The following is a 15971-nucleotide window of genomic DNA, read 5'->3' as shown; positions in this document are numbered from 1 at the left end:
ATTTCAAGTTAAAATTTTTTTTTTGTGAGTGGTGTAACATAGGGGTCCAGTTACCTTCTTATGCATGTGGTTTTCCAATTTTCCCATCATCATTTATTGAAGAGACGGTCCTTTCCCCATTAAGGAGAGTTCATATTGTTAAAATGTCCATATCACCCTAAGCCATCTATTGAGTCAATCCGATCCCTATCACAATTCCAATGGCATTTTTCACAGAAACAGAAAAAACAATCCTGAAATTTGTATCAGATCAGATCAGTTGCTCAGTCGTGTCCGACTCTTTGTGACCCATGAATTGCGGCACGCCGGTCCTCCCTGTCCATCACCAACTCCCGAAGTTCACTCAGACTCACGTCCATCGAGTCAGTGATGCCATCCAGCCATCTCATCCTCTGTCGTCCCCTTCTCCTCCTGCCCCCAATCCCTCCCAGCATCAGAGTCTTTTCCAATGAGTCAACTCTTCGCATGAGGTGGCCAAAGTACTGGAGTTTCAGCTTTAGCATCATTCCTTCCAAAGAAATCCCAGGGCTGATCTCCTTCAGAATGGACCAGCTGGATCTCCTTGCAGTCCAAGGGACTCTCAAGAGTCTTCTCCAACACCACAGTTCAAAAGCATCAATTCTTCGGCGCTCAGCCTTCTTCACAGTCCAACTCTCACATCCATACATGACCACGGGAAAAACCATAGCCTTGACTAGACGGACCTTTGTTGGCAAAGTAATGTCTCTGCTTTTGAATATGCTATCTAGATTGGTCATAACTTTCCTTCCAAGGAGTAAGCTTCTTTTAATTTCATGGCTGCAGTCACCATCTGCAGTGATTTTGGAGCCCCGAAAAAATAAAGTCTGACACTGTTTCCACTGTTTTCCCATCTATTTCCCATGAAGTGATGGGACCGGATGCCATGATCTTCATTTTCTGAATGTTGAGCTTTAAGCCAACTTTTTCACTCTCCACTTTCACTTTCATCAAGAGGCTTTTTAATTCGTCTTCACTTTCTGCCATAAAGGAGGTGTCATCTGCATATCTGAGGTTATTGATATTTCTCCCGGCAATCTTGATTCCAGTTTGTGTTTCTTCCAGTCCAGCGTTTCTCATGATGTACTCTGCATATAAGTTAAATAAGCAGGGTGACAATATACAGTCTTGATGTACTCCTTTTCCTATTTGGAACCAGTCTGTTGTTCCATGTCCAGTTCTAACTGTTGCTTCCTGGCCTGCATACAGATTTCTCAAGAGGCAGATCAGGTGGTCTGGTATTCCCATCTCTTTCAGAATTTTCCACAGTTTATTGTGATCCACACAGTCAAAGGCTTTGGCATAGTCAATAAAGCAGAAATAGATGTTTCTCTGGAACTCTCTTGCTTTTTCCATGATCCAGCTAATGTTGGCAATTTGATCTCTGGTTCCTCTGCCTTTTCTAAAACCAGCTTGAACATCAGGAAGTTCACGGTTCACATATTGCTGAAGCCTGGCTTGGAGAATTTTGAGCATTACTTTACTAGCATGTGAGATGAGTGCAACTGTGCGGTAGTTTGAGCATTCTTTGGCATTGCCTTTCTTTGGGATTGGAATGAAAACTGACCTTTTCCAGTCCTGTGGCCACTGCTGAGTTTTCCAGATTTGCTGGCATATTGAGTGCAGCACTTTCACAGCATCATCTTTCAGGATTTGGAATAGCTCAACTGGAATTCCATCACCTCCACTAGCTTTGTTCGTAGTGATGCTTTCTAAGGCCCACTTGACTTCACATTCCAGGATGTCTGGCTCTAGGTCAGTGATCACACCATCATGATTATCTGGGTCATGAAGATCTTTTTTGTACAGTTCTTCTGTGTATTCTTGCCATCTCTTCTTAATATCTTCTGCTTCTGTTAGGTCCATACCATTTCTGTCCTTTATCGAGCTCATCTTTGCATGAAATGTTCCTTTGGTATCTCTGATTTTCTTGAAGAGATCCCTAGTCCTTCCCATTCTGTTGTTTTCCTCTATTTCTTTGCATTGATCACTGAAGAAGGCTTTCTTATCTCTTCTTGCTATTCTTTGGAACTCTGCATTCAGATGTTTATATCTTTCCTTTTCTCCTTTGCTTTTCGCTTCTCTTCTTTTCACAGCTATTTGTAAGGCCTCCCCAGACAGCTATTTTGCTTTTTTGCATTTCTTTTCCATGGGGATGGTCTTGATCCCTGTCTCCTGTACAGTGTCACGAACCTCATTCCATAGTTCATCAGGCACTCTATCTATCAGATCTAGGCCCTTAAATCTATTTCTCACTTCCACTGTATAATCATAAGGGATTTGATTTAGGTCGTACCTGAATGGTCTAGTGGTTTTCCCTACTTTCTTCAATTTCAGTCTGAATTTGGCAATAAGGAGTTCATGATCTGAGCCACAGTCAACTCCTGGTCTTGTTTTTGCTGACTGTATAGAGCTTCTCCATCTTTGGCTGCAAAGAATGTAATCAATCTGATTTCGGTGTTGACCATCCGGTGATGTCCAAGTATAGAGTCTTCTCTTGTGTTGTTGGAAGAGGGTGTTTGCTATGACCAGTGCATTTTCTTGGCAAAACTCTATTCGTCTTTGCCCTGCTTCATTCCGTATTCCAAGGCCAAATTTGGCTGTTAGTCCAGGTGTTTCTTGACTTCCTACTTTTGCATTCCAGTCCCCTATAATGAAAAGGACATCTTTTCTGGGTGTTAGTTCTAAAAGGTCTTGTAGGTCTTCATAGAACCGTTCAACTGCAGCTTCTTCAGTGTTACTGGTTGGGGTGTAGACTTGGATTACTGTGATATTGAATGGTTTGCCTTGGAAACGAACAGAGATCATTCTGTCGTTTTTGAGATTGCATCCAAGTACTGCATTTCGGACTCTTTTGTTGACCATCATGGCCACTCCTTTTCTTCTGAGGGATTCCGGCCTGCAGTAGTAGATATAATGGTCATCTGAGTTAAATTCACCCATCCCAGTCCATTTCAGTTCGCTGATTCCTAGAATGTCAACATTCACTCTTGCCATCTCTTGTTTGACCACTTCCAATTTGCCTTGATTCATGGACCTGACATTCCAGGTTCCTATGCAATATTGTTCTTTACAGCATCGGACCTTGCTTCTATCACCAGTCACATCGACAGCTGGGTATTCTTTTTGCTTTGGCTCCATCCCTTCATTCTTTCTGGAGTTATTTCTCCACTGATCTCCAGTAGCGTATTGGGCACCTACCGACCTGGGGAGTTTCTCTTTCAGTATCCTATCATTTTGCCTTTTCATACTGTTCATGGGGTTCTCAAGGCAAGAATACTGAAGTGGTTTGCCATTCCCTTCTCCAGTGGACCACATTCTGTCACATGTCTCCACCATGACCCGCCCGTCTTGGGTTGCCCCACGGGCATGGCTTAGTTTCATTGAGTTAGACAAGGCTGTGTTCCTAGTGTGATTAGACTGACTAGTTTTCTGTGAGTATGGTTTCAGTGTGTCTGCCCTCTGATGCCCTCTTGCAACACCTACCGTCTTACTTGGGTTTCTCTTACCTTGGGCGTGGGGTATCTCTTCACGGCTGCTCCAGCAAAGTGCAGCCACTGCTCCTTACCTTGGACGAGGGGTATCTCCTCACGACCGCCCTTCCTGACCTTCAATGTGGGATAGCTCCTCTAGGCCCTCCTGCGCCCGCGCAGCCATGGCTCCTTGGACGTGGGGTTGGTCCTCCCGGCCACCGCCCCTGGCCTCAGTCATGCGGTTGCTCCTCCCCGCCGCCACCCCTGGCATCGGGCTTGGGGCGTGGGTTTCTCCTCCTGGCCGCCGCCCCTGGCCTTGGGCGTGTGGGCGTGGGGTAGCTCCTCCCGGCCGCTGCCCCCCACCTCGGACACGGGGTAACTCTTCTTGTCACCGCCCCTAGAGCCACAAAAAAAAAAAACCCAAATACCCAAAACAATCCTGAGAACAAAGCAGAGAGTCAGAGGCATCATACTTCTTGTTTCCAAACTATACTACAAAGCTATAGTCACCAAAGCAGTATGCCAGTCTTCCAAAACGAGACACACAGGGCGTTGCCTGCGAGGTTAGGACTCAGCACTTTCACTGCCATGGCCTGGCTTCAATCCCTGTTCAGGGAACTCAAATCCTACAAGCCGGCAGCACAGCCACAAAAAAAGAAAAAAAAAAAAAAAAAAGACACACAGATCAGTGGAGCAGAACTGAGAGCCCAGAAATAAGCGGTCATAATATTTGCTAAGGGAGCCGCGAATGCACTTTGCTCTTAGATGTGAACTCAGACCCCTCCCCACACCCAGGTTAAATCAATCATTGTGGCTTCCCTACAGTTCCTGTGCACTTGAATCCTTCTGGCTTTTACGAGCCAGACGCCATTGAGGCGTGACACTCTAGCAGGAGGAAAAAGTAGCAGATAACGGCCTGGCATGGAAAATTTCGTCATCCACCGTTTTTGTTTTGTTTTTTTTGCAATTATTCTTTTCATTTTCTTGCTATAGCAGGCCTTGGTTGTGGCCCTGGGATCTCTCCTTGCAGTCCTCAGGTTTTCTATCTAGATGTCGCGTGCGGGCTCCAGAGCACATGGGCTCAGTGGTTGTGGCTCGTGGGCCTGGTTGCCCTGAGGCACGTGGGATCTTAGTTCCCTGACCAGGGATCGAACCTGCATCCCCTGCATTGGAAGGTAGATTCGTAACCACTGAACCACTAGGGAGGGCCCTCATTCACCGTTTATTGAGCATCTACTCTGGGCCAGGCCATGTTTGGACCATGAGAGGTGGTGCAGAGAACAAAATAAACCCCGACCCAACCTTCCAGAGCTACGAACTCCCAATAACAAGAAGCCCCGAAGTGCAGGGAAACCATCCTATAACTTCTCCAGTCATTCAGGCTTCCCTTTGTAACACTGATTCATCTTCCTACTGAATCTGCATCCTAACGGCCCTGAGTCACACGGAAAAAGCTTAAATTACCCTCACTCTGGGCTGCACGAAGACATGGGAGGGTGCAGTACATTTTAGAAAAGCTATCCACCAGGGAACAAAAACATAAACAAAGAGGGAAAGGCATCATCAGAAATAATTAACTCTTATTGTTTGTGGATGCCTGTCAGTTATGTGAAAAATCCACAGAGGTGGAACGCTGCATGGCCTGGCCATGCCAGAGAAAGAAATGTAGTAGCCCCGGGCTTCAAGGTATGGGGTCGGAGGAGGGCTCAAACTCTCACCCAACCCGGCCTGCCCCGCCCCGGCCAAGGTCCAGCTGGTTAGTAAAGGAAGCCTGTTTCGAGTTCACCACCAGCTGGTAACGGGGAGGTGAGTGTTTTAAACACTTCTACTTCTAAAATTTTCGAACACTCATGACCTCCACCAGACCTGACGGCAGCTTCTTTGACAAATGGGAAACCGAGGCCTGGGTCCCTCAACCGCACAGAAAGTACACTCATCTGATGCTTTCCAGGGACTTCCCTGGTGGCTCAGTGATAAAGAACCCACCTGCCAATGCAGGAGACGCAGGTTCAATCCTGGGTCGGGAAGATCCCCTGGAGGAGGAAATGGCAACCCACTCCAGGATTCTTGCCTGGAGAAGCCCATGGAGCCTGGCAGGCTATAGTCCATGGGATCACCAAGGGTCTGCCGTGACTTAGTGACTGAACAATTTGCCAACAGGGAGTGTTTTGAAAAGACATTGCATCACTCGCGCTTCAACCACTTTTATAAAGCAGACAAATGGAGCTTTATTATACTGCTTTTTCAGATAAAGAAACAAGCTCAGAGAGGTTAAGTGACTTGCCCAAAGGCACACAGCAATTGCGCAGAGTCTGCAGGGACAGAGTAGGGGTGGGACCTCTTCATATCCCTTTAAACTTCCGTGTTTGCCGTCGAGACAAGGCGTGAAAAGACCTGTCCGTCCTTGGTATTTTCCAGGGTCTCCCTTCCTGAAGAGCCCCCCACAGCCCCTCCACAGAACGTCATCGCCAGTGGCCGGACCAACCAGTCCATCATGATCCAGTGGCAGCCGCCTCCTGAGAACCACCAGAACGGCATCCTCAAGGGCTATGTCATCAGGTGGGCGTCCACCCCAGGGACAGCAGGGAAGAGGAGGGGACAGAGATGGGGAGGGGCGGGAGTGGGCTGGGCAATAGAGCAGATTCCTGGCAGGTCCTTCTGTATCTAACAAGGACCAGACAAGAAATGCCTACCCTACACTAGGAAGGATTGAGGCTAGACGTCCAGAAGAACTTCCAGCGGTGAGAGCCTCAGAATGCAATAGGAATGGTGAGAGGAGATACAGTGAAGTCTCCTTAAGGCTGTATGGATGGGCAAGTCTGTCAGACATCAGGGCTACAGGCAGACAGGTAACTCTCCGAGTCCAGGTTTCCCCAGTGGGTAAACTACTTGGCCAAGAATGGTTAAAAAGTGGAAATCCGGGGACTTCCTTGGCGGTCCAGTGGTTAAGACTCTGTGCTTCTACAGCAGGGACCATGGGTTTGATTCCCGGTCAGGGAATTAAGATCCAACATGCTGCATGGCACAGCCAAAAAAAAAAGTAGAATTCCTTTCTTTGGTCTTTATGGAAAAATGAAGTCCAGTTTTATAGCCTTTTATTTTTCAGTTTGACTGTGGACACTTTGAAAAAATGAAGGTATTAGTCGTTCAGTCGTGTCTGACTCTTTGCAACTCCATGGGCTGTAGCCCACCAGGCTCCTTATTGGTAACCTAAAAGCATATTATTAAGTTGTAACTAAAATTTGGTGTTCAGAAAAGAAAATTTTAGCCTGTTATTTGAAACCACTGAGAACTCTCATCAATATTCTGAACTCAGGCTGGTTGCAAAATGCTAGGCAACTTCCCATATCTCTTTCCTGAACACTCACAGCATTGAAATCCCCTAATCTTGGAAGAAGTTAGTATTGGTTTGGTTATTCCGTTATCAGTTATCATTAGTTCGGCTACTCCATAGTCAGTTAACTGTGTGGTGGGTTTCCTGGTGACTCTAACGGGCGGCGGTTCTCAGAGCATGGTCCCTGAAGCAGCGGTGTCAGTATCTCTTGAGAACTAGACAGGAATGAAAATTCTCAGGTCCCACCCCTGGACTACCGAATGGGGAACTTTGGGGTTAGCCCAGCAAGCTGTGTTTTGACGAGCTTTTCAGGCATCCTTAATGCACACTAAGGCTTTGAGAACCACTGATGTGGGGCTTTGTGATACATCAAAATAATTTGAGGGCTCTAATTCCCTAATCGGAGAAGGCAGTGGCACCCCACTCCAGTACTCTTGCCTGGAAAATCCCATGGACGGAGGAGCCTGGTGGGCTGCAGTCCATGGGGTCGCTAGGAGTCGGACACGATTGAGCGACTTCACTTTCACTTTTCACTTTCATGCATTGGAGAAGGAAATGGCAACCCACTCCAGTATTCTTGCCTGGAGAATCCCAGAGACGGGGGAGCCTGGTGGGCTGCCGTCTATGGGGTCACACAGAGTTGGACACGACTGAAGCGACTTAGCAGCAGCAGCAGCAATTCCCTATTAGAATCAAAAGTATGTGTGCATTGCGGTTCTCCTGTAAGCTAGCCATCCTCCAAAATGTGCCTGTTCAGATCCCGTTTCTTTATTACCCTGTGTTCTTTTTCCCAGTGGAAGGTGGGACTTGGTAGAGCAGGTAGCCTCAGGCCTTTTTGTCTCCACCAAAGTGAGTGGCTGTCAAAAGAGGGAGCTATTCTCCTAGAGCAAGAAGGAAAATCAGCCCAAAGTTTGGAGACCACTCTCCCATCAATGACCCCTCAAAGCTGAGACCAGTGAGATCTTCCCAGGAGCTCTCAGCATCCTGTTAACCATCCCACCAACGTCCTCCTCCCCCATCAAAAACAATAGTCCAGACACATCCCCTAGACCTGTGTTATCCAGTAGGATAGCCTCTGGTCACTTGCAACTATTTAAATTAATAAAAAGAAATTAAATGACAAATGTAATTCCTCAGTGGCACTTAAGCACATCTCAGGTGCCCAGCAGCTACCTGATTGGACAGCACGGATGTGGACCATTTCCGCCATCACAGACAGCTTCCTGGACACGGATGCGGGCTGACTGTCATCCTTGGCATCCTGGCGTTCTCCCCCCAGGTACTGCCTGGCCGGGCTTCCTGTCGGGTACCAGTATAAGAACATCACGGATGCTGATGTCAACAACCTGCTGCTCGAGGACCTCATCATCTGGACCAACTACGAGATCGAGGTGGCTGCCTACAACAGCGCCGGGCTGGGCGTCTACAGCAGCAAAGTCACCGAGTGGACGCTACAGGGAGGTGAGTGGGGACAGTGGCCGCTGCTTCTCCTTCTCCAAGGTCTGTGCCTGTGGGATCCTGTACTCGCCCAGTCCTAACGTGGGCTTCCCAGGTGGCTCAGACGGTAAAGAATCTACCTGCCTTTCAGGAGATCTGGGTTTCATCCCTGGGTCAGGAAGATCCCTTGGAGAAGGAAATGGCAACCCACTAGAGTATCTCTGTCTGGGGAAATCCCATGGACAGAGGAGCCTGGAGGGCTACAGTTCATGGGGTCAGAAAGAGTTGGACACGACTGAGCGACAGAGCAGCAGCAGCACCAGTCCTGACTGCCTCAACCATGTCGCCTGTTTTATCCAGCCCCGGGCTATTGCACCGGAGAAGGCAATGGCACCCCACTCCAGTACTCTTGCCTGGAAAATCCCAGGAACGGGGGAGCCTGGCGGGCTGCCGTCTATGGGGTCACACAGAGTCGGACACGACTGAAGCGACTTAGCAGTAGCAGCAGCAGCAGCAGGCTATTGCACGCTGTACCCAGTTACCCTGTAGGGCGGGAGGATGGAGGAGAAGATGAAGAGGTTGGGGCGGGTGTGATGAAGGCAGAGGCTTCGGGGGCACAGAGACCTTCTGCGAAGTTTCCCATTAACTGGATCATGAAACAGCTTACATTTAGCGTCATACCTAAAAACCACCCTGAGCATTTTCAGATTCATCACTTGTATTTATGGGCATCCTGTGAAATGGGCCAGACCGGTTTTATTAAACCCAAACTAATCTACAGAAGCTTCCCAGGTGGCTCAGTGGTAAAGAATCTGCCTGCCAAGCAGGAGACGCCAGTTCGATCCCTGGGTTGGGAAGATCCCCTGGAGAAGGGAATGGCTCTCCAGTATTCTTGCCTGGAGAATCCCGTGGACAAAGGAGCCTGGCGGGCTACAGTCCATGGGGTCACAAAGAGTCAGACTCGACTTAGCGACTGAGCACTCAGGCAATCTACAGCAAGAGAGCATCTCAAGTCTCTGTGGCTGGGGGGTGGGGGGCGGGGTGTAAAGCTGTGTCTGCAGATCTTGTGTGTTTCCTCTGCTTCCCTGGGCCAGACAGACGGTGGCCCCTCCACCCACACCCCCACCTCTCTGCTGTCCCCCAGTCCCCACAGTCCCTCCGGGCAACGTGCACGCCGAAGCCACCAACTCCACGACCATCCGCTTCACCTGGAATGCCCCCAGCCCCCAGTTCATCAACGGCATCAACCAGGGCTACAAGGTACGTGAGGTCTCTCCTGGCCCCGGGTGGAAGCCTGCAAGGAGGACACGGGCCAGAGACGAGGGAAGCAGGCAAGGGAGGGTGCAGGAGGGCGTCCCCGCTGTTTCTGAAATCACTGGTTCAGGCCAAGCAGGGGACATGCACGTGATCAAGGCAGAGGGCCTCGGGCTGTCCCCAAGTCCACGTCCAGGCCCCAGGGAGTACGGACCTTGACTTGTCTGTGACCAGGTGCAACAGCGCAGTCTCAGTGAGACTGGGTTAGAAACAAAACCAGGTTTGTTTCAGGCGCGGGCCCTCCACAGAGCCGTGGCCCCATCAGAAATATCTAAAACGCACTTCTTGCCCCTGAGCCGTGAGCTAAGGGGAGCGTTCAAGTCCTTGGACTGTACTTGACCCCGCCCAGTGTGTTTAAGGGCTGGACTAGGACTCAGAGCCCGGATTAGAGTCCTGGCTCTGCCTCTCACGGCTCCCTGGACGAGTGTGATAGTCCGTCTGAGCACCCTTCCTTCAGTAAATATTTACTGAGCCCAACTCTATGCACGTCTAGCGGCTGGGAAAGCAAGATACATTCTGTTCCCTCACCTGTGCATGAAAATGATGCTAATTTTTATCCCTTGGGGTTATGTGGGGATTAAGTGAGGGTATTTGTAATTTTTTGAGCAGAATGGCAAACACCTAACAAGCATTAGGGAAACGCTAGAAACAGGAGTGGAAGTGGACGTGCTGCTTGGATGGCCTTCACGCGGTACCACAGTCTGGGCGGCTTAAACAGCAGCAGTGTATCCCCTGAAAGTTCTGGAAGCGGGAAGGCCGAGAGCTGGGCGTCCTTGGGGTTCGTTCTGCCTGAGGCTTCTCTCCTTGGTGTGCAGACGGCCGCCTTCCCCGTGTTCTCACGCAGGCAGGCAGCACGGGGGGCGGGGGGTGATGATACATGTCACCAGGAAGCCAGCAGTGAGGGGGGAGAACTTCAGGCTCTGGCTTGGAGCCCAGGGATCTGGCGACCTGGCAGTGACCGCAGACACTTCCAGTACATTCTCAAACCACCCGTGTGCAACAACCAAGAGTGTTTCTAGGACCTGCAGTTTCAGCCTTTATTGCTTCAAGGTCAAGGTGGCTGGACAGGAAGAGACTGAGATTAAATCACTGAGAGAATTTTTCTGCTGGTAAACCAAGGAGGGGGGCTTCCCAGGTGGCTCAGTGGTAAAGAACCCCCCTGTCAATGCAGGAGACATGAGACGCAGGTTCCATCTCTGGGTCGGGAAGATCCCCTGGAGGAGGGCATGGCAACCCACTCCGGGATTCTTACCTGGAGAATACCACAGACAGAGGAGCCTGGCGGGTTACAGTCCATGGGGTCGCAGAGTCGGACACGACTGAAGCGACTTGGCACAGCACGGCAAAAAGGGGGGAGGGTGTAGGTTGGGACAGACTCCAGCTGTGGCATCCCCCTCCCGGGGAGGCGCGTCACCGAGGCCGAGCCGGCCTTCCTGGGCCAAGGCTGCAGCTCCCGCCAGCAGTGGTGGCTGGCTGGAGAAACCTCTTAATTGAGACTCTGGAGGGCGGCAGGGGAGGGAAGGGGGAGGCTCGAATCGTGCAGAGGAGCTGAGCTGGGAACAATTAGCTTCTTGTTGCTGACTCTAAGTTTCCTTCCACCCTGGGGAGCCCTGGGCTGCAAACTTCTAAGGCAAATGGCTCCCAGAGGGCCAAGGAGACCAGCTCAGTGGCCGGGACAATTAGTGCAAAGACCCATCATGTGCCAGAGCCAGAGGAGGCTACAGAAGCCCACCTGATTCCCAGGTCTGGGCAGTGCCCAGCACCCACTCCCTGCTCCTTGAAAGTCAGTGGGAAGGAACTGTCCAAATAGCTGGAGCATAGAAACAGGTGAGGAAGACTCACTCGTGCTTAGACAGGACGCATTCTAGCACCAGGCAGTATGGGCTTCTCTCCCATACTTGTCTTGGGCAAGGTGCACAAGAGCCCTAAGAAGGAAAACTTGTTATCATCATCCCCATTGTATTTCTTTATTTTTATTATTGTTTTGTGGCCGTGCAGCATGTGGGATCTTAGTTCCCTGACCAGGGATCAAACCCATACCCCCCCACATTGGAAGTACAGAGTCTTGACCCCTGGACTGCCAGAAACATCCCTCGTTTTATTTTATTTTAAACATTGATTTGTGCCGGGTCTTAGCTGCAGCGTGTGAATTCTTAGTTGCAGCACGTGGGAGCTAGTTCCTTGACCAGCTCCCTGTATTGGGAGCTCAGAGTCTCAGCCACTGGAACACCAGGGACGTTCCCATCACCCCATGTTGTAGAGGAAGAAACTGAGGCGTGAGGACAGGTAATGTGTTCAAAGTAACCGCACAGCTCAGATTCAAACTCCAGACCCTACACCTTGCCTTGCATTAAAAATACAGTGTCATATGATTTAACTGTCAAATAATGACTATAACTGATTTTTTTCTAAGTGCAGATGGATACATGTGTGAATTTCGCTTCTTGCTCCTTCCACCTTCAGTGTCACAGGGAGGAAAAAAAGCAGTGTTGATCTCTTCCATCCTTCAGTGAGAAGGGACCTTTTTCCCCCTTTGAATTGTGAAAGAATTTCAAACATCTGCAGAATTAGAGAGAAGACTAAAATGACTGGATAAAGCCATAGTGCACCGTGGCTTCACAGTTACCAACACACGGCCCAGCGTGTTCCCTCTGTTTTTCTCTTATTTATGTAAATGGCTGCGTGAGGTCTTAGTGGCTGCCCTGCAGCACATGAGATCTTAGTTCCCCAACCAGGGATGGAACCCACTTCCCCTGCATTGGAAGGTGGATTCTTAACCACTGGACCACCAGGGAAGCCCTGTTCCCTCTATTTTCCAGCCTCTGTCCTAGAATATTTTTAAGACATCCCAGGTATTGTATCCTTTCATCCATTCATATTCCTGCAGAGAAACATTGTAAAGTCTCTACTTGAAACCTCACCACAGTAACCACATCTCATTATGGTGCCTTCAAATATCAGTGGCCCCCTTAATAGTATCAGATACCCAGTCAGCATTCAAATCTCCTGGTCTCCAAATCCTTTCCTTGACTGGTTGGTTGATTTGCCTCAGGATCCAAAGGAAAGCCACACAGCTGCAGTTGGTTGGAGTTTTCTAGGTTTCAGTTGGCCCACGCGTTCTCTGTCCCCCTCTTTCTCCTTTTTAGTTTATTTTGTAGAGAAACTTAGTCATTTATCCTATAGAATTTTCCACAGCCTGGCTGGATCGGCTGACTGCATCCCTGTGGGGTCATTTAATTTATTCCTCTGAACACTATATTTGCAGTAATTTGGAATTTAGAATGAGAGGTTTGATCAGATTCAGGCTTGAATATCTTTTTTCAAAATACTACTTCCTAGATGGTGCTGTGCATTCTCATTAGCCGGCAAAGCATCCGACTGTCTGTCTTACTAGGATGTAGTGGCCACTGATGGTCCTTGTGTGGTCTGTTATCTCAGTAGGGGTTGCAAAAGGAGGAGAAGTGAATGTTGTGATTTTTGTCTCGATTTATGGGCTGAAATACTTTCCCCCCCTCCACCCAAAAAAAAAGAATTTTTCCCTTAACAGCTTTTTGGTTACCTGAAGTTTTAGTTCATCTAGGGAAAGCATGGTAAGTGCTCAAGTCTTTTCCGTAAGTTAACAATTTTCAGAGGAATGAACTGGTTCCTCAGCATCTTCTAAGGTGATAGATGAGTTTGGATGGGGGCAGAAGGAGGCATCTGTCCTGTTGTTGTTGTTGTTAGTATTATGATGTCCTCAGGGATTTTTAATACATCTGTTATGTTTCAAGCCGCTGTTATTACTTTTATTGATGCCAGACTGACCCATCACCTGCCTCTTGGAGTTGGTGAGTCCTTCTGATGTGGGCTCAGGAGTCTTCTTTTTCTCTTTCGCCTGCGCTGGGTCTTCGTTGCTGCGTGCAGGCTTCTCGTTGTGGCGGCTTCTCTTGTTGTGGGGCTCACGCTCTAGGTGCACAGGCTTCAGGAGTTAACAGCACGTGGGTTCAGTAACTGTGGCGACAGGCTCAGTTGATCCGAGGCATGTGGAATCTTCCTGAACCAGGGATCAAACCTGCGTCCTCTGCGTTGGCAGGCAGATTCTTAACCACTAGACCACCAGGGAAGTCCCAGCCCCAGGAATCTTTGGTAGCTTCCTTGCTCTCTGGTATGACAGGATGGCCCAAACTATCTTCTCCTCCTGCAGCGTGCCTGGGATCAGCCACGTCTTCAGGGAGCCCTTGTTTCTTTTAAATGATAGTTAGATACCAGAATAGTCAGTTCTAGCGCTGACTGTTGTTTTGAAGCTCTGTGAATGGACAACTGAAAAATACTGTTTTAAAAAATAAAACGTATACTGATACTTCCAATTCAATTTCAGGACTTTCAGATTTCTTTTAAAATAATCTCGTGGGTCTTTTCTCTCTCTTTTTTCCATACTAAAAATCGAGTTCTTTTCACACCAAAGAATCACTGACCTACTTGATCCCACAGATACCCACAACAGTTTCAGAACAGTAATATCAACGCTGTGGTTACTGAAAATAGCTTCAGATGATCTGTAGGTCTTTCTGTTTTTAGGGTGTATCCCAGCAAGATATACTCCCCCACCCCTTTCTGTGCTGCAAAGTCTTTGAAAGGGTTTCTTTCTGATTTTTGCTACAACTCAATACACTATGAAGTTCATTTGTTTGCTTTTGGGTTTGATTTTTAGGGATTGATTTTTTAATTTAATTTCGATCTGTAATTATGTAGCATATTTACATGGTTCCAAGGTTAAATCTACAAAGAAAAGTTAACTCTGAGAAAATCAGCCTGAATTCTGGTTCTCTGCCTTCCCAGTAGAATTCGTCTTTTTACGTGTTGGTTTGGTTTGATTTTCCCTTCCATTTCTTTAACATAAACAAATACATGCATACATCAATGTGTCTCCTCGCCTCAGATGAATGACGGTGTACGATGCGCACTTTCTCCATCTTGCTGCTATTTTCACTACATCCTGGAGATCACTTTGTATACAGAGATACTTCATGTTCCTTTTTAAAAAATATGCATTGTAGTCCATTATGAGGAGAAGGCGATGGCACCCCACTCCAGCACTCTTGCCTGGAAAATCCCATGGGCGGAGGAGCCTGGTGGGCTGCAGTCCATGGGGTGCCAGGGAGTCGGACACGACTGAGTGACTTCACTTTTCACTTTCATGCATTGGAGAAGGAAATGGCAACCCACTCCAGTGTTCTTGCCTGGAGAATCCCAGGGATGACGGAGCCTGGTGGGTTGCCGTCTATGAGGTCGCACAGAGTTGGACACGACTGAAGCAACTTAGCATCAGCATGTGGATCTCACATTGTTTGGTCAACCAGCTCCCTAGTGAAGACATTTTGGTTGTTTCCTGTCTTTCCTGTAACAAACATTTCCACGGTGAACAGTTTTATGCATACATCTTTTTATATTTTCATGTATAACTTTAGAATAGATTCTTAGAAATAAGATTGCTAAGTCAAAAGATAGATATATATATAATTTTGCTGCTATGGCCAAATTGCCCCATTATTTTTTTTTTCATTTTTTAATTTAATTTTCAACCAGAAATATATTTACCCAATTCAAAACCCAACAAACATAAAAAAGGCAAACTTAGAGCAGAAATCTTTCTTCCATCCCACCCCCTCCCACCCCAGCCCCTCATCTGCCTGTTCTTTCCCACCCAACCTTGAAATTCTCCCCACTGCAGGGAATCACTGTTGTTAATTTCTTACATATCCTTCCAGGATGTTTTATACAAATCTGTGCACATGCAAAGAGACAGAAAAATAGAAAGAGGACGGGAGGGAGAAAAAGAGAATTTCCCCTTCTTTTTTTAACTCGAGTATCTAGCAGGCCAAACGTACTATCCTGGACTCGAGAGCCTGTAATGTACTGCCTCCATCAGAAACAAGACACATCAATTCAGCCCTTTTCTCTACAACCATCAGGGTAGACCATCAGTTCAGTTCAGTTCAGTCACTCAGTCGTGTCCGACTCTTTTCGACCCCATGAATCACAGCACACCAGGCCTCCCTGTCCATCACCAACTCCGGAGTTCACTCAGACTCACGTCCATCGAGTCAGTGATGCCATCCAGCCATCTCATCCTCTGTCGTCCCCTTCTCCTCCTGCCCCCAATCCCTCCCAGCATCAGAGTCTTTTCCAATGAGTCAACTCTTCGCATGAGGTGGCCAAAGTACTGGAGTTTCAGCTTTAGCATCATTCCTTCCAAAGAAATCCCAGGGCTGATCTCCTTCAGAATGGACCAGCTGGATCTCCTTGCAGTCCAAGGGACTCTCAAGAGTCTTCTCCAACACCACAGTTCAAAAGCATCAATTCTTTGGCGCTCAGCCTTCTTCACAGTCCAACTCTCACATCCATACATGACCACG

The 15971-nt window shown here is 48.3% G+C and overlaps 1 protein-coding gene across 2 annotated transcripts in view; it reads left to right on the top strand.

Annotated features, from left to right (window-relative positions):
• Window positions 1–15971, top strand: part of SDK2 (sidekick cell adhesion molecule 2) — a 272105-nt gene that overhangs the window by 193468 nt on the left and 62666 nt on the right. For both annotated transcript variants that reach the window (XM_025279404.3, XM_025279402.3), the window contains exons 16-18: window positions 5910–6050; window positions 8105–8286; window positions 9407–9522. In XM_025279404.3, coding sequence (XP_025135189.3) covers window positions 5910–6050; window positions 8105–8286; window positions 9407–9522 — 439 coding nt within the window. The remainder of the gene's footprint in view (window positions 1–5909; window positions 6051–8104; window positions 8287–9406; window positions 9523–15971) is intronic.

Source organism: Bubalus bubalis, chromosome 3 (genome assembly GCF_019923935.1).
Source record: "Bubalus bubalis isolate 160015118507 breed Murrah chromosome 3, NDDB_SH_1, whole genome shotgun sequence".
In the NCBI taxonomy this organism is placed as follows: Eukaryota; Metazoa; Chordata; class Mammalia; order Artiodactyla; family Bovidae; genus Bubalus; species Bubalus bubalis.
Note: the sequence above shows the minus strand (reverse complement) of the source record. Positions and strands in the feature narration are given on the sequence as shown.